The sequence below is a fragment of the Schistocerca nitens genome, chromosome 4 (assembly GCF_023898315.1).
Source record: "Schistocerca nitens isolate TAMUIC-IGC-003100 chromosome 4, iqSchNite1.1, whole genome shotgun sequence".
In the NCBI taxonomy this organism is placed as follows: Eukaryota; Metazoa; Arthropoda; class Insecta; order Orthoptera; family Acrididae; genus Schistocerca; species Schistocerca nitens.
In genome coordinates, this window is record NC_064617.1 from 109,117,439 (window position 1) to 109,140,039 (window position 22,601).

Sequence of the window (22,601 nt, forward strand, 5' to 3'; positions counted from 1 at the left end):
GTTTATCATCTGCATTTCTTCTTGATGCAACTATTTTAATGGCCAGTAGTGTAGTAGCCACAGCACCGTATCCTACAATGGGCAAACAAAGGCCGAGAGCTTAATCTCCTGGGAATCAACAAACGTGGCGCACAGTCCTGACTATAGTGAACGACCAAACACAGTACAGTATTGCCCCTCTTCTAAACGTAGTCCTCGCAGTTTCCCAATTGTTCCGGAGCCATCTATTACTTTCTATTCCTCCAGTTCTCCTGTATTTATTTACGTTATTGTGACTGTCTATGCACTCCATATACGAAGTGCTACCCAGAAGTTCCCGAAATTTATATGACCCGCGCCTACTAATGGCAATCAACCAAATGCCGATAGGAGGAGCGTAATACATCCTCGTGTGCCAGCATCTCTAGCGGTTTCAGTCTAACTGGACGTGTTGTTGTTAGCGGACAGTTTTACATTATGGCGTTTGCTTGTGTTTGCGATTCTGCAACTATCGACCTAAGAAAACAGTGTAGCTGTATCAGGTTCTGTTTTAAACTTGGTAAAACAGCTGCAGAAACGCACAAAATGTCAGTGCAAGTATTCGGTAATGACACCTTGAGTAACACAAACATATGACTGGTTTAACCGTTTTAAAACTGGCCGGAGATCTGTTGACGATGATAAACGTTCGGGACGACCACCTGTCGACATTACAGCAGATAATGTCAGTACTGTTCGGAATGCCATCATGAAATATCGCAGGCAGATAATCCTTGACGTCTGTAATATTGTGTGATAATCATATGGCGCAAGTCAGCGATCTATGTCAGAAAAATTGAACATGAGAGGATTGTTGTACAATTCGTGCCATTATTGCTGAGTGATGATCAGAAAGAGCATCGCATGAATCTCTGCAGGAACTGAAAGAACTGCTTAGAACTGACTCAGATTTTTTTCTACGGTCGTTGTAGGTGTCCAAAGTTGTCTTTATAGATTAACCCTGAAACTAAACAGCAATCATCCCAGTAGAAAAACCCATCTTCACCTCGGCCAAAGAAAGCCCGTCAAGTTTAGAGCATCATCGAATCCTTCGATACTCATGAATAGTGAGTCGTGCTCTCCAGGCGTGGGCTGCTGGTCCTACACTTCCATGCGTTTGTTTGACGTGTGTGCGAGCCCCGTGACTGGCTGGCCACGACCGCCACACATTTTTGTTCCCGTAATTATTTGGTGGAACCTGAAGATGAAGCTTTGAGCTTCGAAACCGGCAGTTGAATAAATTAAGAAAACTGCTGGCAACTGAAGCGGATTTTTATTCTATAAACATATTCCTCAGTTGCAGATGATCACCTGGTCAAATATTTTGTACATTTTGCAGCATTATGTACTGCGTACAGCAAAGGAGCGGCTCGGAGTCGATTACTGTTTGTATCAGCAAGATAATGCACCCTGTTATAAAGCAGCATCTTTGAATCAATGGTTTGTGTGCAGTAACATTCTTGCAATGTGGAAGCACTCGGTTTGCACTTCTAACCTTCGTGTTTGCGTTTTTAAAATATCTATGTAACCTTTACCGATTATGTTTCTAAATGTAATTTATGTCTGATCTTTAAGCTCTTCTGCCAGTATACTGAGACCCGAATATAATATGACTATACAACCGTGCAATGCTATGAATATATAATGGTTCAGAATTTCCTGAAAGCAGTATTCACAATACAATAGGGAGTTTGAGCTAGTATCTGTGACATAACTTTCCAACAGTCAAGACTGTGGTATTAACTGATATATAGAACAGCCATGTACAGTTACTGACACTAATTGGAATATGTATAGCAAAGTGTAAATGTTCACTATTTCCGTTATAAAGTTTTGTCATGGAACTAATGTTACGTCTTATCTGCACAAGATTGAGAAGAAAGATCAGCTCTGCTCTGTTCCCCTACTTGTACTGTAGCACTCCGCTGGATCCTGAAATAAATCACCTGGCTTTTGCTAAATGTCTTTAAATAAATCACGCAACAATATAATTTGTGTGAGCATGTCACTTTCGGTAGATTTTCAATCGTCAAACAGAAAATGTATTAAGATCCAGAATTAAGTAACTGAAAAACTCCATTTCACTTAAGTTTCTGCATTTTAATTGTGAGAGCAAAAACGATTAACAGGTTTGATATTCTAAAGTATGAGCAAGTCTCTATTAAACATTATTTTCACTAAAAATAACTTGGATATTTATTGTCACTAACAATAACTTGGACATTTATATTGTATATACACTCCTGGAAATTGAAATAAGAACACCGTGAATTCATTGTCCCAGGAAGGGGAAACTTTATTGACACATTCCTGGGGTCAGATACATCACATGATCACACTGACAGAACCACAGGCACATAGACACAGGCAACGGAGCATGCACAATGTCGGCACTAGTACAGTGTATATCCACCTTTCGCAGCAATGCAGGCTGCTATTCTCCCATGGAGACGATCGTAGAGATGCTGGATGTAGTCCTGTGGAACGGCTTGCCATGCCATTTCCACCTGGCGCCTCAGTTGGACCAGCGTTCGTGCCGGACGTGCAGACCGCGTGAGACGACGCTTCATCCAGTCCCAAACATGCTCAATGGGGGACAGATCCGGAGATCTTGCTGGCCAGGGTAGTTGACTTACACCTTCTAGAGCACGTTGGGTGGCACGGGATACATGCGGACGTGCATTGTCCTGTTGGAACAGCAAGTTCCCTTGCCGGTCTAGGAATGGTAGAACGATGGGTTCGATGACGGTTTGGATGTACCGTGCACTATTCAGTGTCCCCTCGACGATCACCAGTGGTGTACGGCCAGTGTAGGAGATCGCTCCCCACACCATGATGCCGGGTGTTGGCCCTGTGTGCCTCGGTCGTATGCAGTCCTGATTGTGGCGCTCACCTGCACGGCGCCAAACACGCACACGACCATCATTGGCACCAAGGCAGAAGCGACTCTCATCGCTGAAGACGACACGTCTCCATTCGTCCCTCCATTCACGCCTGTCGCGACACCACTGGAGGCGGGCTGCACGATGTTGGGGCGTGAGCGGAAGACGGCCTAACGGTGTGCGGGACCGTAGCCCAGCTTCATGGAGACGGTTGCGAATGGTCCTCGCCGATACCCCAGGAGCAACAGTGTCCCTAATTTGCTGGGAAGTGGCGGTGCGGTCCCCTACGGCACTGTGTAGGATCCTACGGTCTTGGCGTGCATCCGTGCGTCGCAGCGGTCCGGTCCCAGGTCGACGGGCACGTGCACCTTCCGCCGACCACTGGCGACAACATCGATGTACTGTGGAAACCTCACGCCCCACGTGTTGAGCAATTCGGCGGTACGTCCACCCGGCCTCCCGCATGCCCACTATACGCCCTCGCTCAAAGTCCGTCAACTGCACATACGGTTCACGTCCACGCTGTCGCGGCATGCTACCAGTATTAAAGCCTGCGATGGAGCTCCGTATGCCACGGCAAACTGGCTGACACTGACGGCGGCGGTGCATAAATGCTGCGCAGCTAGTGCCATTCGACGGCCAACACCGCGGGTCCTGGTGTGTCCGCTGTGCCGTGCGTGTGATCATTGCTTGTACAGCCCTCTCGCAGTGTCCGGAGCAAGTATGGTGGGTCTGACACACCGGTGTCAATGTGTTCTTTTTTCCATTTCCAGGAGTGTATAACAGGAAGCTCTTTTATTAAACACATCTAGAAAACTAGTATTCTTGCATTCGGCAGGTGCACTGAAAATGATGAAAAGGCGATGTAATAACTTCCAGAGTTCATGTACGGTAATTGTGAAATAGATACCCAGACATTGTTCTGTTAAGTAAGAAATGAATTTCTAAAATGTATTTCTCGAAATAAATATCTTCCCCAGCCATATCGCTCAAACATTTCTCGTCGCAGCAAATGCAGAGGTAATGGCAGATATTACGTTATTCAGCGTACACCGAGATGGAGAAAACGGCGTCCAAAGGGGAAACACTGGCAACAAGCCCACGTAAAACGCAAGCCCGACCAGAAGCAAGACAACCACCCAAGTGACGTCGCTTACCCGTAACAAAAATAATTAATAGCCCAAAAAGATTTTCTCCATGCATGTACTCAGAAACCAAGCTCCCATGGGAAAGACTACAAAACTGCTGTCACTTTTCCTTTACAAATGGAATGGCCTGCTCAGAGCTCCAACCTGAACCAAATGGAATAGCTTTGCAACGAGTGAGAACGTCGATGTAGTGACCGAACGCAGCGTCCAACATGACTACCTTCTCTGGATTCGGGTATTGATGAAGAATGGTCTGCCAACCTTGTGCAGACATTCGGACACCTATATGAAAGTGTTCCCAGCCGAGTTCAACGCATCATAAAGACGAAGGATGCACATGATTCATATCAGTGTTTCCTAAGGCCTCCAGATACTTTTGTTCAAATAGTGTACTCATTGGCCGGCTACTGCGAACTGCTTACAAATCGCTTGTGTGTCTCATCTTAGAATATTATTCGAGTGTATGGTACCCATACCAAATAGGGTGAATATGCGATACTGAACGTATGTAACGAAGGCCGACACGAATAGTCGCAAGTTTGTAAGACTCAACGGAGAACATTACGGAAATGTTGAAAAATTTTATCTGGCAGAACCCATGAACCTAGACGCCAATTATTCCGAGAAGCCCTAATTACAAATTTTCAGAAAACAATATTAAGTGAAAAATGTAGTAATATTAATCACTCCCGTCTGTATCATGACCGCGAAGACAAGATGAGGCTGATAACAACGTACACACACACACACTCACACACACACACACACACACAAATACCGTCAGCCTCCTCCACGTAATATACAAGACATTCACTAAAATTATCTGAAAAAGCATGGAAAAGACGTTATATTCAAGTCAAGCAAAGGAAGGTGCCCTTATTAGAAGTGAATGTGGGACAATTTATCACTGGTAAGTTGCGAATGAACTTGTAGAACAGAGCTGTGAATATGTGTCACTGCTCCACCATTAGCATATTTTCACAACATTTCTGACTCAGTACAAAAAAAAGGTCTGCACTTACAGACCTTGAGAAACAAGGCGTTCGTTGTAACCATGTTGGTATGCTGAAGCATATGTGAGAAGGATGAAGTTCTGCCCTCAGCGACATCATTTTGGAATTGTATTATCAAGGACGAATGATACAGATAAGTACTACAGACAATCTTATCAACGGGGATGCTGAATTTCAACCAAGCACTTACTGCAATCCAGTACTGGCTGCCATTAAATTACGAGGAGCGTGCAATAAATAATGCAACACATTTTTTCAGCCACTTTCAATTGAAAAAAAAAAAAAAGAAACACGGAAATTGTTGTGAGACATCGAGGAATATTTCCGCTGCTGCCCCTATAGTTTCGTGAAGTTGCGATAGGTGGCGGCGCTATACGTGGTCTTCAAAATGGCGTTTGTAACGGAGATGCGTTCCAAGCAGAGAGCTGTCTTCAAGTTTCTTTTGGTGGAAAATCAGAGCATCGCAGAAATTCATATCCGCTTGCAGAATGTCTACGGAGACCTGGTAGTGAGCAAAAGCACGGTGAGTCGTTGGGCGATGCGTCTGTTATCAGCATTACAAGTTCGTGCAAAACGGCCGCACATGGCAGTGACTCCTGAAATACTGGAACGTGTGAAACCTCTCGATCGAGGTGCTCGCCGGATCACAGTGAAGCAGCTCGCTGCTCTCTGCTGGTAGTGCTGACACACTCGTCCACCAGCTGGGTCACTCGCCGCCTTACAGAAGACGGATCTCGCAGCTTCCGACTTCCGCCTGTTTGGCCCAATGAGGGACGCACTTCGCAGTGAGGAGTAAGTGGATGATGGGGAGGTTACTGATAGTGCAAGACGTTGGCTCCGTTGTCGACCAGTAGGGTGGTATTATGCGGGCATAAATGCTCTCCCACTGATGGCGTCAAGCCTTTGCATTGAAAGGAAATTATGTCGAAAAACAGGATTTTGTAGGCGGATACTAATACGGTGTACTTAAATCATGAATGAAACCAACCTGCTTAGAGAAAAAATAATGTGTTGCATAACTGCCGCGCGGGATTAGCCGAACAACATAGAAACTAAATATGCTGGAACATCATGTAATGTGGTCTGGAAAAATATCAGTAGTGATGTTCTTTCGTCTGACGTGAGAACAGCGTGGTACAAGGTAGTCAATAACATCATCAGCACTAATGAGCGTCTCTTTACCATCGGTTTAAGTGACACTAACCTCTGCAGCAAATGCAACCTCGTTGATAGTGTGCCTCATCGTTACACATGTGGAGATCGGATTATCAACTGGAGGTGGACCAGGGAGAAAATTGCTCAAATAACAAGAACTTCAGCAAACAATGTACCGACTAACATTTTCTTCAGACCAGAGGAAAGTTACTATCCTCAGGCAAAAAATAACGCAGTGATTTGGTTAATGGGCAAATATACAAGTTATGTTTTTAACAATATTGGGAGCGATGAATATATTGAATACAAAATGTATATGGAAAATGAAATGGAAAAACTGGTAGAAGCCAACCTCGGGGAAGATCAGTTTGGATTCCGTAGAAATGTTGGAACACGTGAGACAATACTGACCTTACGACTTATCTTAGAAGGAAGATTAAGGAAAGGCAAACCTACGTTTCTAGCATTTGTAGACTTGGAGAAAGCTCTTGACAATGTTGACTGGAATACTCTCCTTCAAATTCTAAAGGTGGCAGGGGTAAAATACAGGGAGCGAAAGGCTATTTACAATTTGTACAGAAACCAGATGGCTGTTATCAGTGTCGAGGGACATGAAAGGGAAGCAGTGGTTGGGAAAGGAGTGAGACAGGGTTGTAGCCTCTCCCCAATGTTATTCAATCTGTATATTCAGCAAGCAGTGAAGGAAACAAAAGAAAAATTCGGAGTAGGAATTAAAATCCATGGAGAAGAAATAAATACTTTGAGGTTCGCCGATGACAGTGTAACTCTGTCAGAGACAGCAAAGAACTTGGAAGAGCAGTTGAACGGAATGGATAGTGTCTTGAAGGGAGGATATAAGATGAACATCAACAAAAGCAAAACGAGGATAATGGAATGTAGTCGAATTAAGTCGGGTGATGCTGAGGGAATTAGATTAGGAAATGAGTCACTTAAAGTAGTAAAGGAGTTTTGCTTAGTAGAGAGGGAATGGGTTGGGTCACGTTCCCGACCCTAACCCCACCTGAAAGTCACACATGAAAAATAAATCAGTAGTACAGCAGATACAAGAATATGGCGACAAACATCTGGTGTCCGATACAAAGGAAGATCTTGAACTCCCAATGGATGCGTTTAGAAGGCTGGAACTGACAAAAATAACAAGGCAGTGAAGTATTTTGCGATGTCGCTGTTCGGGACTGCTCTTCTGTCCACGTAATTTACCTGGAAGGAACACACTGAAACGTCCCCTTAGAAAAATTAATGAATTACTGTGCTAATAAATCCCTTACGTTATTTGCTTTTCAAACAGCTGATCGAAACTGAACGTTCTCAGACATTACACTCTGTACTTATTCTGCTCAACACTAAACTGATACACAATATTTTTAGAGCAACGCAATCTGACTTTTAATAATCCCTACAAAAGAATGGCCCTAACTAACAATAACCTATACCTTTCACAAATCACTTACCTCACAAAAATCTTCGTTACTCGAACTACTGCCAGCTAAATATAAGATTCAAACTACTGTAGGCACTAACTACTGATAGGCATAGTTAGCAAATGAAAAATTTTGATCATAATATATATATAGCAGTTCATGACATCCAGTGTTACAAATGTACTGTCTCTGATGGACAAACGTCCAGATCATCCGCTCTCAAAATTCCGCCATCTCTCTCCCCACATCCACCACTGCTGGCAGCTCACCTCCAACTGCGCAACGCTACGCGCTGTTAACAGCCAACTGCCCAACACTACAATAGCCAACAACAATGCAAACGAGCCACAGACGGCACGCAGCACAGCCAGTGATTTTCATACAGAGCGCTACGTGGCGGTGGCGTTACCAATATAAGAACCTAAACAGCCTACTTACATAGCCCCCATGCTCCCCACAAAAAATTTTACAAATTGTTTTGGGCAGTAGCCAATACAGATTTGAAAAAAATTTTCATAATTACAATAGCAAAGAAATCAAATGCACACACTTATTGATACAATGTTGGTCAAAAGCTAAAATTTTCTCACAGTCCATAAAGATAGTCCTGATCGTTCGTCACAGTAAAAGTGCAGTGTTTTTCTCAAAGTCTGAGCAGTAAAAGAAAATGCACACGGAAGTAGTGGATTTCCATGCAGTCTCGAAGAAGTAGTGTTGTCCTTACAACGGAAAGACAGTGCTGACTCTCGACATGCAGACAGGTAATGGGCCACAACAGAGCAAACCCACAGCAGAGTCGGTCGAAGCTTTGAAGAATATTGGTAGGTAGGTAATCACAGAGTAGACCAACTGTAGTCCTGGTAGAGATTACGGTATTGGTGGGCCACCAGAGGTGCAGATCCAGTGCAATCCTTGTAGAAATAATGGTATTGGTGGGCCATCAAAGATGCAGACTCACTGTAGTCCTTGTAGAGACGGCCAGCAGCCATCTGTTGCGACTGTGCAGGTGCACAATCACCATTGAAGAGTCTTGCAGAGAATATAGCAAGTCCATAAACCACCACTTTTGCACGCACAAAGTTTTTGGAATTGTCCTTAGAAGTCTTGCAGACAATATAGCAAGTCCATAAACCAACACTTGTGCACTCACAAAGTTTTTGGAATTGTCCTTAGAACCAGCAATGCTGTTAACCAGTCCCTTGCTGTGTTATTAACACACGTCCAAATACTAACAGTCCTCTTTTTTTCACATATTGTATATATACTATGACCAACAGAAATGTGTGCGGTGAAATGTATGCTTACAAGTTACTTAATTTGATGAACTGGTGTCCATTGCAATTTTATAACATGAGAATACGATTACAGAGATACAGAAAACTTCATGAAAACATAATAATACGGATAGCATTTGTAGTAATACAGTCTTTACAAAAGAATATAAATAGACATATACATCATTGTTACAGGAATTATGACATAAGTAAATATATAAAACAATGAGAATAGTTTTCGAAACATTAATTTCACACATGAACATTAAAACAGAACAGAATAAATAATGTCTAAACATCTTTACAAAGAAAATAACATATTATAAATGCAAATTATATTTGAGGATAACAGTATTGCTCATCATAGTTAATGTAGCTTAGTACTAGAAAAATTCTACAACATAAATCTTATTAACTAAACACATAAAGACAGGAAGAACACAAATACACAAGGATACACAAACACATAGAGGGATAACACAAAAGGAAAGGACAGGGTTTGTTTTACTGCAATATCTTGCATGGAGATCTCCCTTCATTCATCATTATTCCCAAAAAGTCCTATCTAAGCCTGCTTTCTGTATTCTATTCATCCTCTTTTAAAATAATTATTCTTCATTGTACAATACCTTTTCTTTTACAAACTTTTTTCGTATAACTTCTCAATCCATTTCTTCCAATTCATCATAACTCATTCTCTTATATAGCCTACCCCCTCTTACGCTGACTTAAATCTACTGAGCTCAAATGCATAAACTAAGGGACGAGGCAATGCAGCAGCACAAAACAATTAACACAAACAGCAATGACAAAAAAATGCAAATTGGCAAAGCAAGCAGCAATATATATAAATTAGCAAAGCAAATGCAACATTACAACTAATATGAGCCAATGTGCAGCAACAAGAAAAATAAATCAGTAGTAAAACTGGCTTAACAGAGTAATACAAAGTGAAATTCAGTAGCACTATGCCTGGCAAACAGCAGCAGCAAATGCAATAACTAATATCTAAACATGACAAAGCTCAAGCAGAAAAAATAGTACACTAAAGACAACAATGCAGATAAGGGAAATGTCTATTCACATCTTAATGTCTATGTAATTAAATGGTGCACCACAACTTATTCTACAAAAGAAATTACCAAGTACGTGAAAAGAAAATTGTGTATGCAGTTACTGTTATTAATCCCTTCGGTTCTTTCCTTTCCAAGTGCTCCTTTTTCGAAGAATGTGGATCATAAAATTATTATTTAATAGATCTGTTGGCAGAAAGTATTCACATTAGCAAATGCACTTAATTTTATTTTATAAAACGAATGCTGCAACACAGCTGGAAAACAGATATTAAACAAAATTAGCAATCTCTCAACTAGAAAGACAATAGATGTAAATGTTTCTCATCATTTCATTAGGCATTTTAGTAAATATCATAAATTAAGCGCTCCACAGTGTAATCATATGTTTTCAAGTTTGAGCATGTCGTATCTGCGATGCTTTCGACAAAGAAATGTCAATAGCGAGGATAATGGCCTCTTTTTTTTCCCACCTAATGGCTTTCTTTTGTCAGACGACTATCTCTCAGCTGGGCGCCCAAAACGCATTACGTCAAGGTGACCTACCTTCCCTACCGAAATATTTACATCAGTTTCCGCTACAGTGACAGTCTCATATAAAAATTTCACAGGTAGAGAATTTGCGTTACAAATGTGTAGAAACAAAATCCTCTAAATATAACAGTGTCAAAAAATTTTTTTGCTGGCATTGTGATACATTACGCTTATACACACATTTCATAACTCTTAAAGTACGATTCTTGGTTTCCAACATCCTTTTTCACAAACCAGAGTCCCTGACCACTACTCATTATTCCTTACCTTATTACACATATACATATTCGTCGACACTTCTTCAATATTTCATCATAACAGATACGTAGCATAATCAAATTCCTCATATAGCATCAGCTTATTGATCATAAACATACCTCAGCAGCATAAAACACATCGTCATCGTAATAATAACATCATAACACCTCAGTCAAATCTCAAAATCGTTGTAGCTTCCTCCAATAATTTCAAAACCTAAAAAAAAAAATCTCTGCCACTTCAATAGTGTCATCTACCTCAAACGTACTTCAAAGATCATGATCCCATACCAAATACATCATTCAAAGCTCTCATAGCATCACAATGGTTCCAAAAAAATATGAACAGTTCACAAAGTACAGACAAAATACAATTTCGTAAGTGTGAAGTTATCCAACGGTGTAATTACGTAAACATCTGTCACTGATGTAGTAAAATAAATGTTAGTCTCTCTCAGTTAAATGATCAGATAGCTGTGTAATTTATGTGTTAGAGAAATATGGTACCGATGTGTAAAGTTGTATAAGCAAGTACCATATTGGCTAGGGCTCCTTGTGCTTTCCAAATACATGGTACACAAAGTAAGCGTGTACCCCCCTGAGGATTAATGTAATTATACCCTCAGGTGTTACAGATTACAGCAATGGAATGAAATGTATCACGGAAAACTTTCTTTGTAATTCAAAAATCTTTAAAAATAAATATTTCAAGTACAAGATTAATCACTCAAATGTGTGTTCTGTAGCGCTAAATTGTGCGTCTTGTTGTAACATAATCTCTGTCATTACTTAAGGGTAAAAAAATGTGCCAAGTGTCGTAATTATCGTCGTCCGTAAGCAAAGTTCTGTGGAAGTCAATGTACTTACCTCGTAATAAACAAAAGCGAAATGCTATGCGTATAGATATCGTAGTTATTACGTACAGTACGGTGATCAAGAAAGTACTACACTGTAACGTATTATTGTGCTACAAAAAAGGCTGTCTTATTGTAGCTATACCACAAAGTTACTACTAAAACATGTTTTACTTTCCAGAAGAATTCAGAAAAACTGTGCGGATATAAAGCAGATACAGCAAAAAAGCAACAATGTAAAATGTGTCACACATTAGTAGTGTCGTGATATAATCGTGTAGCTGTCAAAGAAACCAAATGCTAAGTCATCTTTAATCCCACAGAAAGTACTTCAAATAAAGAATATCTTTTCAAGTAAACCAAACTGCAGAAGAAGAAAATGTGCATGCTGTACTGCCACCAGTTGAAGGTGACAGTGAAGGCGCTAAATTGTGCTTCTGCTGAAGACTCATTCTTTGAATGCTGTAATTTATTACTGCAATTATCTGTCACCTTATTTACGTCATTTCATTGTAGCCATTTTGTTACTGTTTTTGTGGAATTAAAAAAAATCGGTCTAAGGCGCTGCAGTCATGGACTGTGCTGCTGCTCCCAGCGGAGGTTCGAGTCCTCCCTCGGGCATGGGAGGGTATGTTTGTCCTTAGGGTACTTTAGGTTAAGTAGCGTGTAAGCTTAGGGACTGATGACCTTAGCAGTTAAGTCCCATAAGATTTCACACACATTTGAACATTTTTTTTGTTGCATAACTTATTGAACGCCCTCTTTGGCCCCCAGAAGTTGACAAATCGCTACCTTTGTCCTACAGTGAGTACTTCTCCTCTCACGCGACTTGTGGCATTAACGACAGAAACTATCACTACCTGATAAGATCGAACAGCTCTTTAGATGAAACATACCGGGACTTGCGTAGTGTTACCCGGCGCAAAACAGAGATGTGTATTTGCAAGCCTACCGGAGTGGCCGAGCGGTTCTAGGCGCTTCAGTCTGGAACCGCACGACCACTACGGTCGCAGGTTCGAATCCTGCCTCGGGCATGGATGTGTGTGATGTCCTTAGGTTAGTTAGGTTTAAGTAGTTCTAAGCTCTAGGGGACTGATGACCTTAGAAGTTAAGTCGCATAGTGCTCAGAGCAGTTTGCACCATTTTGTATTTGCAAGAATATAGATGTTATTTCTACACCTCGCGCTAGGCTTCATCAGGATGGTGAACTCAAAATCGAAATAGGAGCCAGGCAACGAGATTTAATGTCATCAACACTATTCTCACAGCACCAGGCGAAATTTTTAGAACCTTAACCTGGGTAAAAAGTGAAAGAATGCAGGTTCACGTTATATACCTGCAATACCATTGTCCTGCAGGCAACGTTGTTTTCTGGCATTAGTGTAAATAAACTGTTCAAATGAATGAAAAAACTGTATATACGAGGTGTGTCTAGAAAAAAACCGGACTAGTACTGGTGAAACAATAAAACGAATGCAATAAGGCTGAAAGTCGCGTGGCCTGTCACGTGACTCTCGCTCCGCCTACTGCTCGAGTTTCATCTGCCTCCTGCACTCAGTCTGCCCGTGGCGTCTGTTTTAAGTAGTTGACGTTTTGTCTGTGCGTCGGAAAATGTTGAGTGTACAGAAAGAACAGCGTGTTAACATCAAATTTTGTTTCAAACTAGGGCAATCTGCAAGTGAAACGTTTGTAATGTTACAACAAATGTACGACGATGATTGTTTATCGCGAACACAAGTGTTTGAGTGGTTTAAACGATTTAAAGATGGCCGCGAAGACACCAGTGATGACACTCGCACTGGCAGACCATTGTCAGCAAAAACTGATGCAAACATTGAAAAAATCGGTAAACTTGTTCGACAAGATCGCCGTTTAACAATCAGAGCAGTGTCTGAGTTAACAGGAGTTTCCAGGATGTCAGAACAAATCATTCTTCGGCGTTCCTTCTGTTCAATTGTGAGACACTTTGGAACCATTTTTGAACACACTTTGTTCATGTTGAAACTTTCCTGAAGAATCTGCCTAACACTTTCCTTGTCAACTCCTGTTAACTCAAGACACTGCTCTGATTGTTAAACGGCGATCTTGTCGAACAAGTTTACCGATTTTTTCAATGTTTGCATCAGTTTTTGCTGACAATGGTCTGCCAGTGCGAGTGTCATCACTGGTGTCTTCGCGGCCATCTTTAAATCGTTTAAACCACTCAAACACTTGTGTTCGCGATAAACAATCATCGCCGTACACTTGTTGTAACATTACAAACGTTTCACTTGCAGATTGTCCTAGTTTGAAACAAAATTTGATGTTAACACGCTGTTCTTTCTGTACACTCAACATTTTCCGACGCACAAACAAAACGTCAACTACTTAAAACAGACGCCACGGGCAGACTGAGTGCAGGAGGCAGATGAAACTCGAGCAGTAGGCGGAGCGAGAGTCACTTGACAGGCCACGCGACTTTCAGCCTTATTGCATTCGTTTTATTGTTTCACCAGTACTAGTCCGGTTTTTTTCTAGCCACACCTCGTATTAGTGAATATGTCGTGACAATTGAAAAATTGTATGTGATCGAGACTCGAACCCGAATTTCCTGCTTTACGCGGAGCACTGCCCTCTGCTCTCCGAGTACTCCTCCAGATTTGGCTTAGACTTTCATTGGCACTCATCTCTGCACCTCTAATCACAACGACCAGCAAAAAAAAAAAAAAAAAAAAAAAAAAAAAAGTGCAGATGGCTCTGAGCACTATGCGACTTAACATCTGTCGCCTAGAACTGGAACTACTTAAACCTAACTAATCTAAGGACATCCAAAATGTCTTCACAAAAGAAGACGAAGTAAATATTTCAGAATTCGAATCGAGAACAGCTGCCAACATGAGTAACGTAGAAGTATATATCCTCGGAGTATTGAAGCAACTCAAATCACTTACTAAAAGCAAGTGTTCTGGTCCAGTCTGTATACCAATTAGGTTTCGTTCGGAGTATGCTGATGCATTAGCTCCATACTTAACAATCATATACAACCGTTCGCTCGACGAAAGATCCGTACCCAAAGACTGGAAAGTTGCACAGGTCACACCAATATTCAAGAGAGGTAGTAGGAGTAATCCACTAAATTACAGGCCAATATCGTTAACGTCGATATGAAGCAGGATATTAGAACGTATGTTGTGTTCGAACATTATGAATTACCTCGAAGGAAATGGTCTATTGACACACAGTCAACATGGGTTTAGAAAACATCGTTCCTGTGAAACACAACTAGTTCTTTATTCACATGAATTGCTGAGTCGTATTGACAAGGGATTTCAGATCGATTCCGTATTTCGGAAGGCTTTTGACACTGTACCACACAAGCGGCTCGTAGCGAAATTGCGTGCTTATGGAATATCGTCTCAATTATGTGACCGGATTTGTGATTTCCTGTCAGAGAGGTCACAGTTCGTAGTAATTGACGGAAAGTCATCGAGTAAAACAGAAGTGATTTCAGGCGTTCCCCAAGGTAGTGTTATAGGCCCTTTGCTGTTCCTTATCTATATCAACGATTTGGGAGACAATCTGAGCAGCCATCTTCGGTTGTTTGCAGATGACGCTGTCGTTTATCGACTAACGAAGTCATCAGAAAATCAAAACAAACTGCAAAACGATTACGAAAAGATATCTAAACGGTGAAAAAAGTGGCAGTTGACCCTAAATAACGAAAAGTGTGAGGTCATCCACATGAGTTCTAAAAGGAACTCGTTAAGCTTTGGTTACACGATAAATCAGTCTAATCCAAAAGCCGTAAATTCAACTAAATACCTAGGTATTACAATTACGAACAACTTAAATTGCAAAGAACACACAGAAAATGCTTTGGGAAGGCTAAACAAAGGCTGCGTTTTATTGGCAGGACACTTACAAGGGGAGGCCGCCAATTGTGAAATTCAGATTCGATTCATACTGAGCATAATAAAAGCTCATGGCCAGAGGTGTAATGTGGCAAAGCACCAGAATGCACTTCTCAGCCGTTGTCGAGAAAATCGACAGTTAAAAGAAACCGTTGCGGTGAAATACTCTCTACGATTAATTATTTTCTACAGTGTCGTGGCGCAGCGGTAAGCGCTCGGGTTCGTAATCCGAAGGTCGCCGGATCGAATCTCGCGCCATGCAATTTTTTTTTATTATTAGTTTTTTGTAATTCAAACATTAATTAACTGCTTATGCATGTTGGTGAAGGCGGACCGCTCTCCACTTGTACCGCCTCCATTTTTCCGTTTGTTTAACAGGATGTACCAAAGCTCTCACGTCCGCACTGATTTTCGACGATGTTATAAGTTGCGCCAGGGACCACATCTACCTTCTTTCGAAGTTAGCAGGCAACTACGCTGTTATGCGGCGGCTCGTTTCGGCCCATTCAACATCTGTCCTTCAAGTGTAACGAGCGAGTAACGGAGTTTATATTTCATACCTGCCACAGCAAATTTGTGTTCGTGGGGTCTCTATTCTAATTCGAATGGTTGACTTACGCCATACGTATTGGTTTCGGAATATCGTTTCTACGTCTTCCGTTAACTATACGTGGTTAACATTATGAAGACAATTAATAACATTTGTGAAATACAACTTTGTTTGCGGAAAACATAATGATGTTCGAAGTCGCTAGTTTTTCCACGACAAACGACTTTCAACAACCTATTATATGCATAATTGTTGCAACTGATTGCCGGTAATTTTATATATATATATAATCGGTGCGGACGTCAGAGCTTTGGTACACCCTGTTAAACAAACGGAAAAATGGAGGCGGTACAATTGGAGAGCGATCCGCCTTCACCAAGATGCATAAGCAATTCATTAATAGTATATATATATATATATATATATATATATATATATATATATATATATGAATTACAAAAATTAATAATAAAAAAATTTGCATGGCGCGAGATTCGATCCGGCGACCTTCGGATTACGAATCCGTGCGCTTACCGCTGCGCCACGACGCTGTAGAAAATTATTACTCGTAGAGAATATTTCACCGCAACTGTTTCTTTTAACTGTTGATTTTGTCGACAACGGCTGAGAAGTGAATCTTGGTGCTTTGTCACATTACACCTCTGGCCATGAGCTTTTATTATGCGCAGTATGAATCGAATCTGAATTTCACAATTGGCGGCCTCCCCTTGTTAGAAAATGTAACAGACCTACTAAGAAGGCTGCCTACACTACGCTTGTCCGTCTTCTTTTAGAATACTGCTGCACGGTGTGGGATCCTTACCAGATAGGACTGACGGAGTGTATCGAAAAAGTTCAAAGAAAGGCAGCACATTTGTATTAGCGCGAAATATGGGAGAGAGTGTCACAGAAACGATACAGGATTTGGGCTGGAAATCATTAAAAGAAAGGCGTTTCTCGTTGCGAAGGAATCTTTTCACGAAATTCCTATCACCAAGTTTCTCCTCCGAATGAGAAAATATTTTGTTGACACCGACCTACAAAGGGAGGAATGATCACCACGATAAAATAAAGGAAATCAGAGCTCGTACAGAAAGCGTGCTATACGAGATTGGAATAATAGAGAATTGTGAAGGTGCTTCGATGAACCGTCTGCCAGGCACTTGAATGTGATTTGCAGAGTATCCATGTAGAAATAGATGTAGATCACACGCATCCATGCCCGAGGCAGGATTCGAAACTGCGACCGTAGTGGTCGCGCGGTTCCAGACTGAAGCGCGTAGAACCGCTCAGCCACTCCGGCCGGCCAACGACCAGCACGAATGGACACAGGTTTCCTTGATTTCTGGGAGAACATCACGTGGACGCCTAAAAAACTGAACTGGCGGACACCTGAGGATAGACACACACTATCCCGTGAAAGCATACTCACGAAGATTCAACAGGCACCTTTGACTGATGACGCTAGGATTATACTACAGAGCCCTAAGAATCACATCCATGGCGACCACGAAGACAATATTTGACTAATTACAGCGGCACAGAGGCACTTAAACGACCATTCTTCCCGCGCTGCGTACCTGAACGGAACGGAAAGAAGTCCTAATAACTGGTACTATGTGAAGTATGCTCTGCCATACTCTTCGCTATACTTTGCAGAGCGTGGATGTAGATGTAGTTGTTGATGCAGACCAGTGATGAAAATTAGTCAGGTCCGGAGACGTGCTCACGTAACTTAATGACTCAAGCCACTGCCTGCGTAAAGCAGGAATTCCTAATTAGAGTCCCGATACGTTGTACTTCGCGCTGTTAATGCATTTGATGATTTTTCTTTTTTTTCACAGATTGTGGCGTCGGACGCTGACGAGGCAGCAGGGAAGAAGGCCGTGGCGGAACTGGAGAAGCAGTTCGGAAAGGGGAAGGTCATCTTCGTCAAAGCGGACGTCACCAACAGCAGCTCGCTGGAAGGTAGGGCCCACTCTCAGAAACCACAAAATGTTTCTTCCAAATGGCCTTAAAGTGTATTTATCGCTATCTTGTTTTCCTCGATAGATATATTTCATTTTGCCTGTTAAATAACATTTGTCAGGCAATCTAAATCGTGTTTATTTTTGCAACAGGGACGTGCTACTTAAACCAATGTAATTATTTCCATACATTCTAGCTACCCATGTGTCAGCTGTTACTACGAGGATCACTCCAAAAGAAATGCACACTATTTTTGTAAAAATACAGTTTTCATTCTGCATGTGTGAATGTTATACCATGCATAGATACATCCTTCCCGCTTGTTTTCAAACTTAGTTCAATCTGTTCCCGTGAGTGGCGGCGTCACAGTATGTCTTCAAGATGGCTGCTACACTTGACGTTCGTCAGAAGCAACGTGCTGTCACAGAATTCCTGTGCTGTCAAAACGAGACAGTGGGAAACATCCACAAGAGGTTGAAAAAGGTGTATGGAGATCCTGCTGTCGATCGCAGTACAGTTAGTCGGTGGGCAAGCAGGTTACGTGATGAAAGCTGGCACGGCAATATTGAGGATTGTCCTCGCAGTGGCAGGCCTCGTACTGCAAACACTCCAGAAAATGTGCAGAGAGTTAACGAATTGGTGACTGCTGACAGAAGCATCACAGTGAACGAATTGTCACGCTACGTTAACATAGGGGAAGGAATTGTTTGCAGAATACTGAAAGTGTTGGCGTTAAAAAAGGTTTGTGCCAAGTGGGTTCCCAGGATGTTGACAGTGGCTCACAAAGAAACAAGAAAAACGGTATGCAGCGAACTTTTGGAACAGTACGAGAATGGTGGAGATGAATTTCTTGGAAGAACTGTGACAGGTGATGAAACATGGCTCCATCATTTTTCACCAGAGACGAAGAGGCAATCAATGGAGTGGCATCATGCAAATTCACCCCAGAAAAAAAATTCAAAAACCAAGGAACCACCATAAATTCTGATGCATATGTGACGACATTGAAGAAACTTCAAGGACTAAGTCGTGTTCGACCACATCGGCAAAAGCAGGGATGTTTTGTTGTTGCACAACAATGCACGGCCACATGTCAGTCAAAAAACCATGGAAGCGATCACAAAACTCGGAAGGACAACACTGAAACACCCGCCTTACAGTCCTGACCTGGCTCCATGTGACTATCATCTCTTTGGGAAACTGAAAGACTCTCTTCGTGGAACAAGGTTTGAAGATGATGACTCCCTTGCGCACGCTGCCAAACAGTGGCTCAAACAGGTTGGTCCACAATTTTACCGTGCGGGTATACTGGCGCTGGTTCCAAGATGGCGTAAGGCAGTTGAGAGGGATGGAAACTATGAGGAGAAATGAAAGTATTGTTCCTAATGGATGTATCTACACACTGTAAAACTTTCAAACATGTAGAATAAAAGATGGATTTAAAAAAAAAGTGTGCATTTCTTTTGGAGTGACCCTCACATTTCGATCTCCCATCCAGCTCCTATCCAACTACGCTGTTCCCCACGTCGTGTGATTCTATTCACTCTGTCTTACGAATCCAGTGAGTCAGCGTCAGATTCAACGTAACTTCTCCCCCAGTTTCCTGGAAAATTGTGTTGTACGTTTCATAAATATGAAATAGAAGACAGAACACGAAATAGCTGAAATAGAATGATGGATAAGTCGGGCGAGAATTCTGATATAAAGTTTGGATGATATATTAATTACGGTGATATCACAGTTCCTCAGCTATACTGAGATATCTGCACAAAACGCAACAGATCACAAAGTTCACTGCTGCCTTACGGTTTAATACACAAAAACCTAGTTAGGCCTACTCTGCCTTCGAAAAATGACTCCACTGAGACCTGGGAACTGTCTGCCTGTCTTCAGCATGCAAGTACCACTATTAAGTCGAGTCATTACAGATTCACTCTGCCGTGTTCCGCTTTCTACCCTGTGGGAAAAATAAAACTGGTTCGGAAAATATTTCGCCCACCTTAAGATAGACAACCCAAGGACCTGCCAGGGTAGCCAAGCTCGCTGACGCGCTGTTTCCTGGACTCGGGTGGGCGCGCCGGCCCCGGATCGAATCCGCCCGGCGGATTAACGACGGGGGCCGGTGAGCCGGCCAGCCAGCATGTGTTTTTAGGCGGTTTTCCACATCCCGCTAGGTGAATACCGGGCTGGTCCCCACGTTCCGCCTCCGTTACATGCATCGCAGACATTTGAAACACGTCCGCAGTATTTCCCCATTTACACTAGACACAGACAGTTGGGGTACACTGATTTCGTCCTGGGGGGTACGGGATGGCGGCAGGAAGGGCATCCTGCCATCCCTACCACTAACACTGCCAAATCCGTTGTAACCACGACGACCATGCGATAGCTGCAGGACTATGGTGTAAGCGAAAGAAGAAGAAGGTAGACAACCCAACATACATGATCCACCCCAGCTAAGGATGATGTAAGATAGATTGCTTATCTTAATGTGGGCGAAATATGTTCTGCCCCGGGTGTGGCCGATGTCAGATAGGTTGCCTATCTTAAGGTGCGTTTACACTGCGATTTGTATCGGCACATGTATGAGATACATGTATATGCGACTTTGCGACATGTATCGCGACTTGTATGAGTTGACAAGTATCAATCTCATACATGTATGAGCGTGCGTTTACACTGGTTGATATGTATCACTGTGCTATAGCTTCCGACGACGATTTGGAAGATTTCACATTTTTATGTGCTGATACACTTGCTCTTTTGGAAGATGATAGGAAGAAAAGGCGGAGGAAGAGTAGATGGTGGCACAGAGAGTTTCTCGCGAATTAACGCTAGAAGATGGCGCATATTTTAGAAATTATGTTAGGATGAGTATGGAGGATTTCCGCGGTTTGTTATCACTTGTGGCTCCTCTTGTGTCCAAAACCAACACAAACTTTCGGGAAGCGATTCCACCAGAGGATCAGTTGGCAGTAACACTCCGTTTTTTAGCCACTGGGGATTCCTCGTAAAACGAAGATTTCATGACAAAACATTTGCATTGTCGCACGATTGCTAATGCCAACGTCTCACACACGATTGTCGGCATCCGTTGTCAACATTATCACGCGAGGCCGCCGGAATAATAGTAAAACATTGATATACGTGTCAGATGCATGAAAAAACTATATAATGTATTACATACTCTGATATATATATAAAACTTTTACCTTCACTTCTTGGGATAAAACTTGCACAATGGCCTCGCAAACACGAAGAATAATGTTGCATATGGCACTTTTTGATATTCTATGCAGATACATTAACGTCGAAACGACAGTCGGCACCTTCAAAACTCAAACAGCCGCCGAAGAGCCTGGTACTACGCATGCGCTAATCGTCGAAATAAGCGGCAGTCGACAAGACGACAGGAAATGATAGTACTGCGCATGCACGAGTTCTTCAAATGTCGCTCATACATGTCGCGTATATGGCCAAAAAGCGATATACAAAATGTATACGCGACATGTATGAGCTCGAGGGTCCGCATACAAGTTCCGTGAATTTTTGTATGAGGTGATGTATCGCGACATGTCAAATTGACATGTCGCTCATACATGTCGCGATACATGTATCCCAGTGTAAACGTACCTTTAGGTGCATGAATTACACTGGTGTGCAAAAGTAACTTTCGCACACTGTGTCATGGCCAAGTAATACAGCTCGATGAAACTTCCACTACACATAAAAAAATGCTACAGTGTAGTACAAAAGATATCAAAGAAACACACAGAGACGAAAGGAAATGATTTATTCGAAGATTCCTGTGGTCTCTTACACATTATAAATGGCTAGGCATGCATGGTTCTTATAGGCTGTCTGATCACCACAGTCTGCTTGACATGCTCTGCAGCGTGCTGCAGTGCTGTTCACAAGATTGGTGTGGTAGGACATCGCATTCCTGCAGCAGCGCTGGATGGTCGTTGGTGTGTGTCGATGTTCTGTAGTGCATCTCCTCAAAGCACCCCACATGTGCTCGATGGGATTTAAGTCGCCGGAACGGGCAGACCGAACGTTCATTCATTCCAAGTGCTCCTCCACTTACCTCTTCGTCGCGGTTGCGTATTGCAATCCATAAAAATTAAATTAGGGCTGTATGCATCCTTAAAAAGACTCGCATGTCGGAGGAGTACAGCGTCGCAATAATGTTGACTGATGCTTAAACCGTGTTCAAAGAGCTGAAGGCCAGTATGCCCGTGCAACATTATATTCTCCACTCCATAACATCTGTAGCACTAAACTATCACGTTCGACATCGTTTCTGGATATTGTTACGTGTTCCCATCTCTCGCCATATGAGGGTACATCCAGCAGTGTCGAACACGATCGCTTTGGTGGTTCAGATGTTATGGCGTGGAGAGTCACAATGTTGTTTGGGCATACTGGCCTCCATATCTTTGAACACAGAACACTTATTGGGACACTGTACTCCTTTCCAATTGTGTCTTTGCAGGAATTCATTCGGCCCTATCTTCCAATTCATTGATGATAGTGCCCGACG

The 22,601-nt window shown here is 42.3% G+C and overlaps 1 protein-coding gene across 1 annotated transcript in view; it reads left to right on the plus strand.

The window, feature by feature from the left end:
• LOC126252146 (15-hydroxyprostaglandin dehydrogenase [NAD(+)]-like) overlaps positions 1-22,601 on the plus strand; it is a 90,422-nt gene that overhangs the window by 38,304 nt on the left and 29,517 nt on the right. Inside the window, exon 3 of the mRNA XM_049953014.1 lies at positions 17,935-18,058. Coding sequence (XP_049808971.1) covers positions 17,935-18,058 — 124 coding nt within the window. The remainder of the gene's footprint in view (positions 1-17,934; positions 18,059-22,601) is intronic.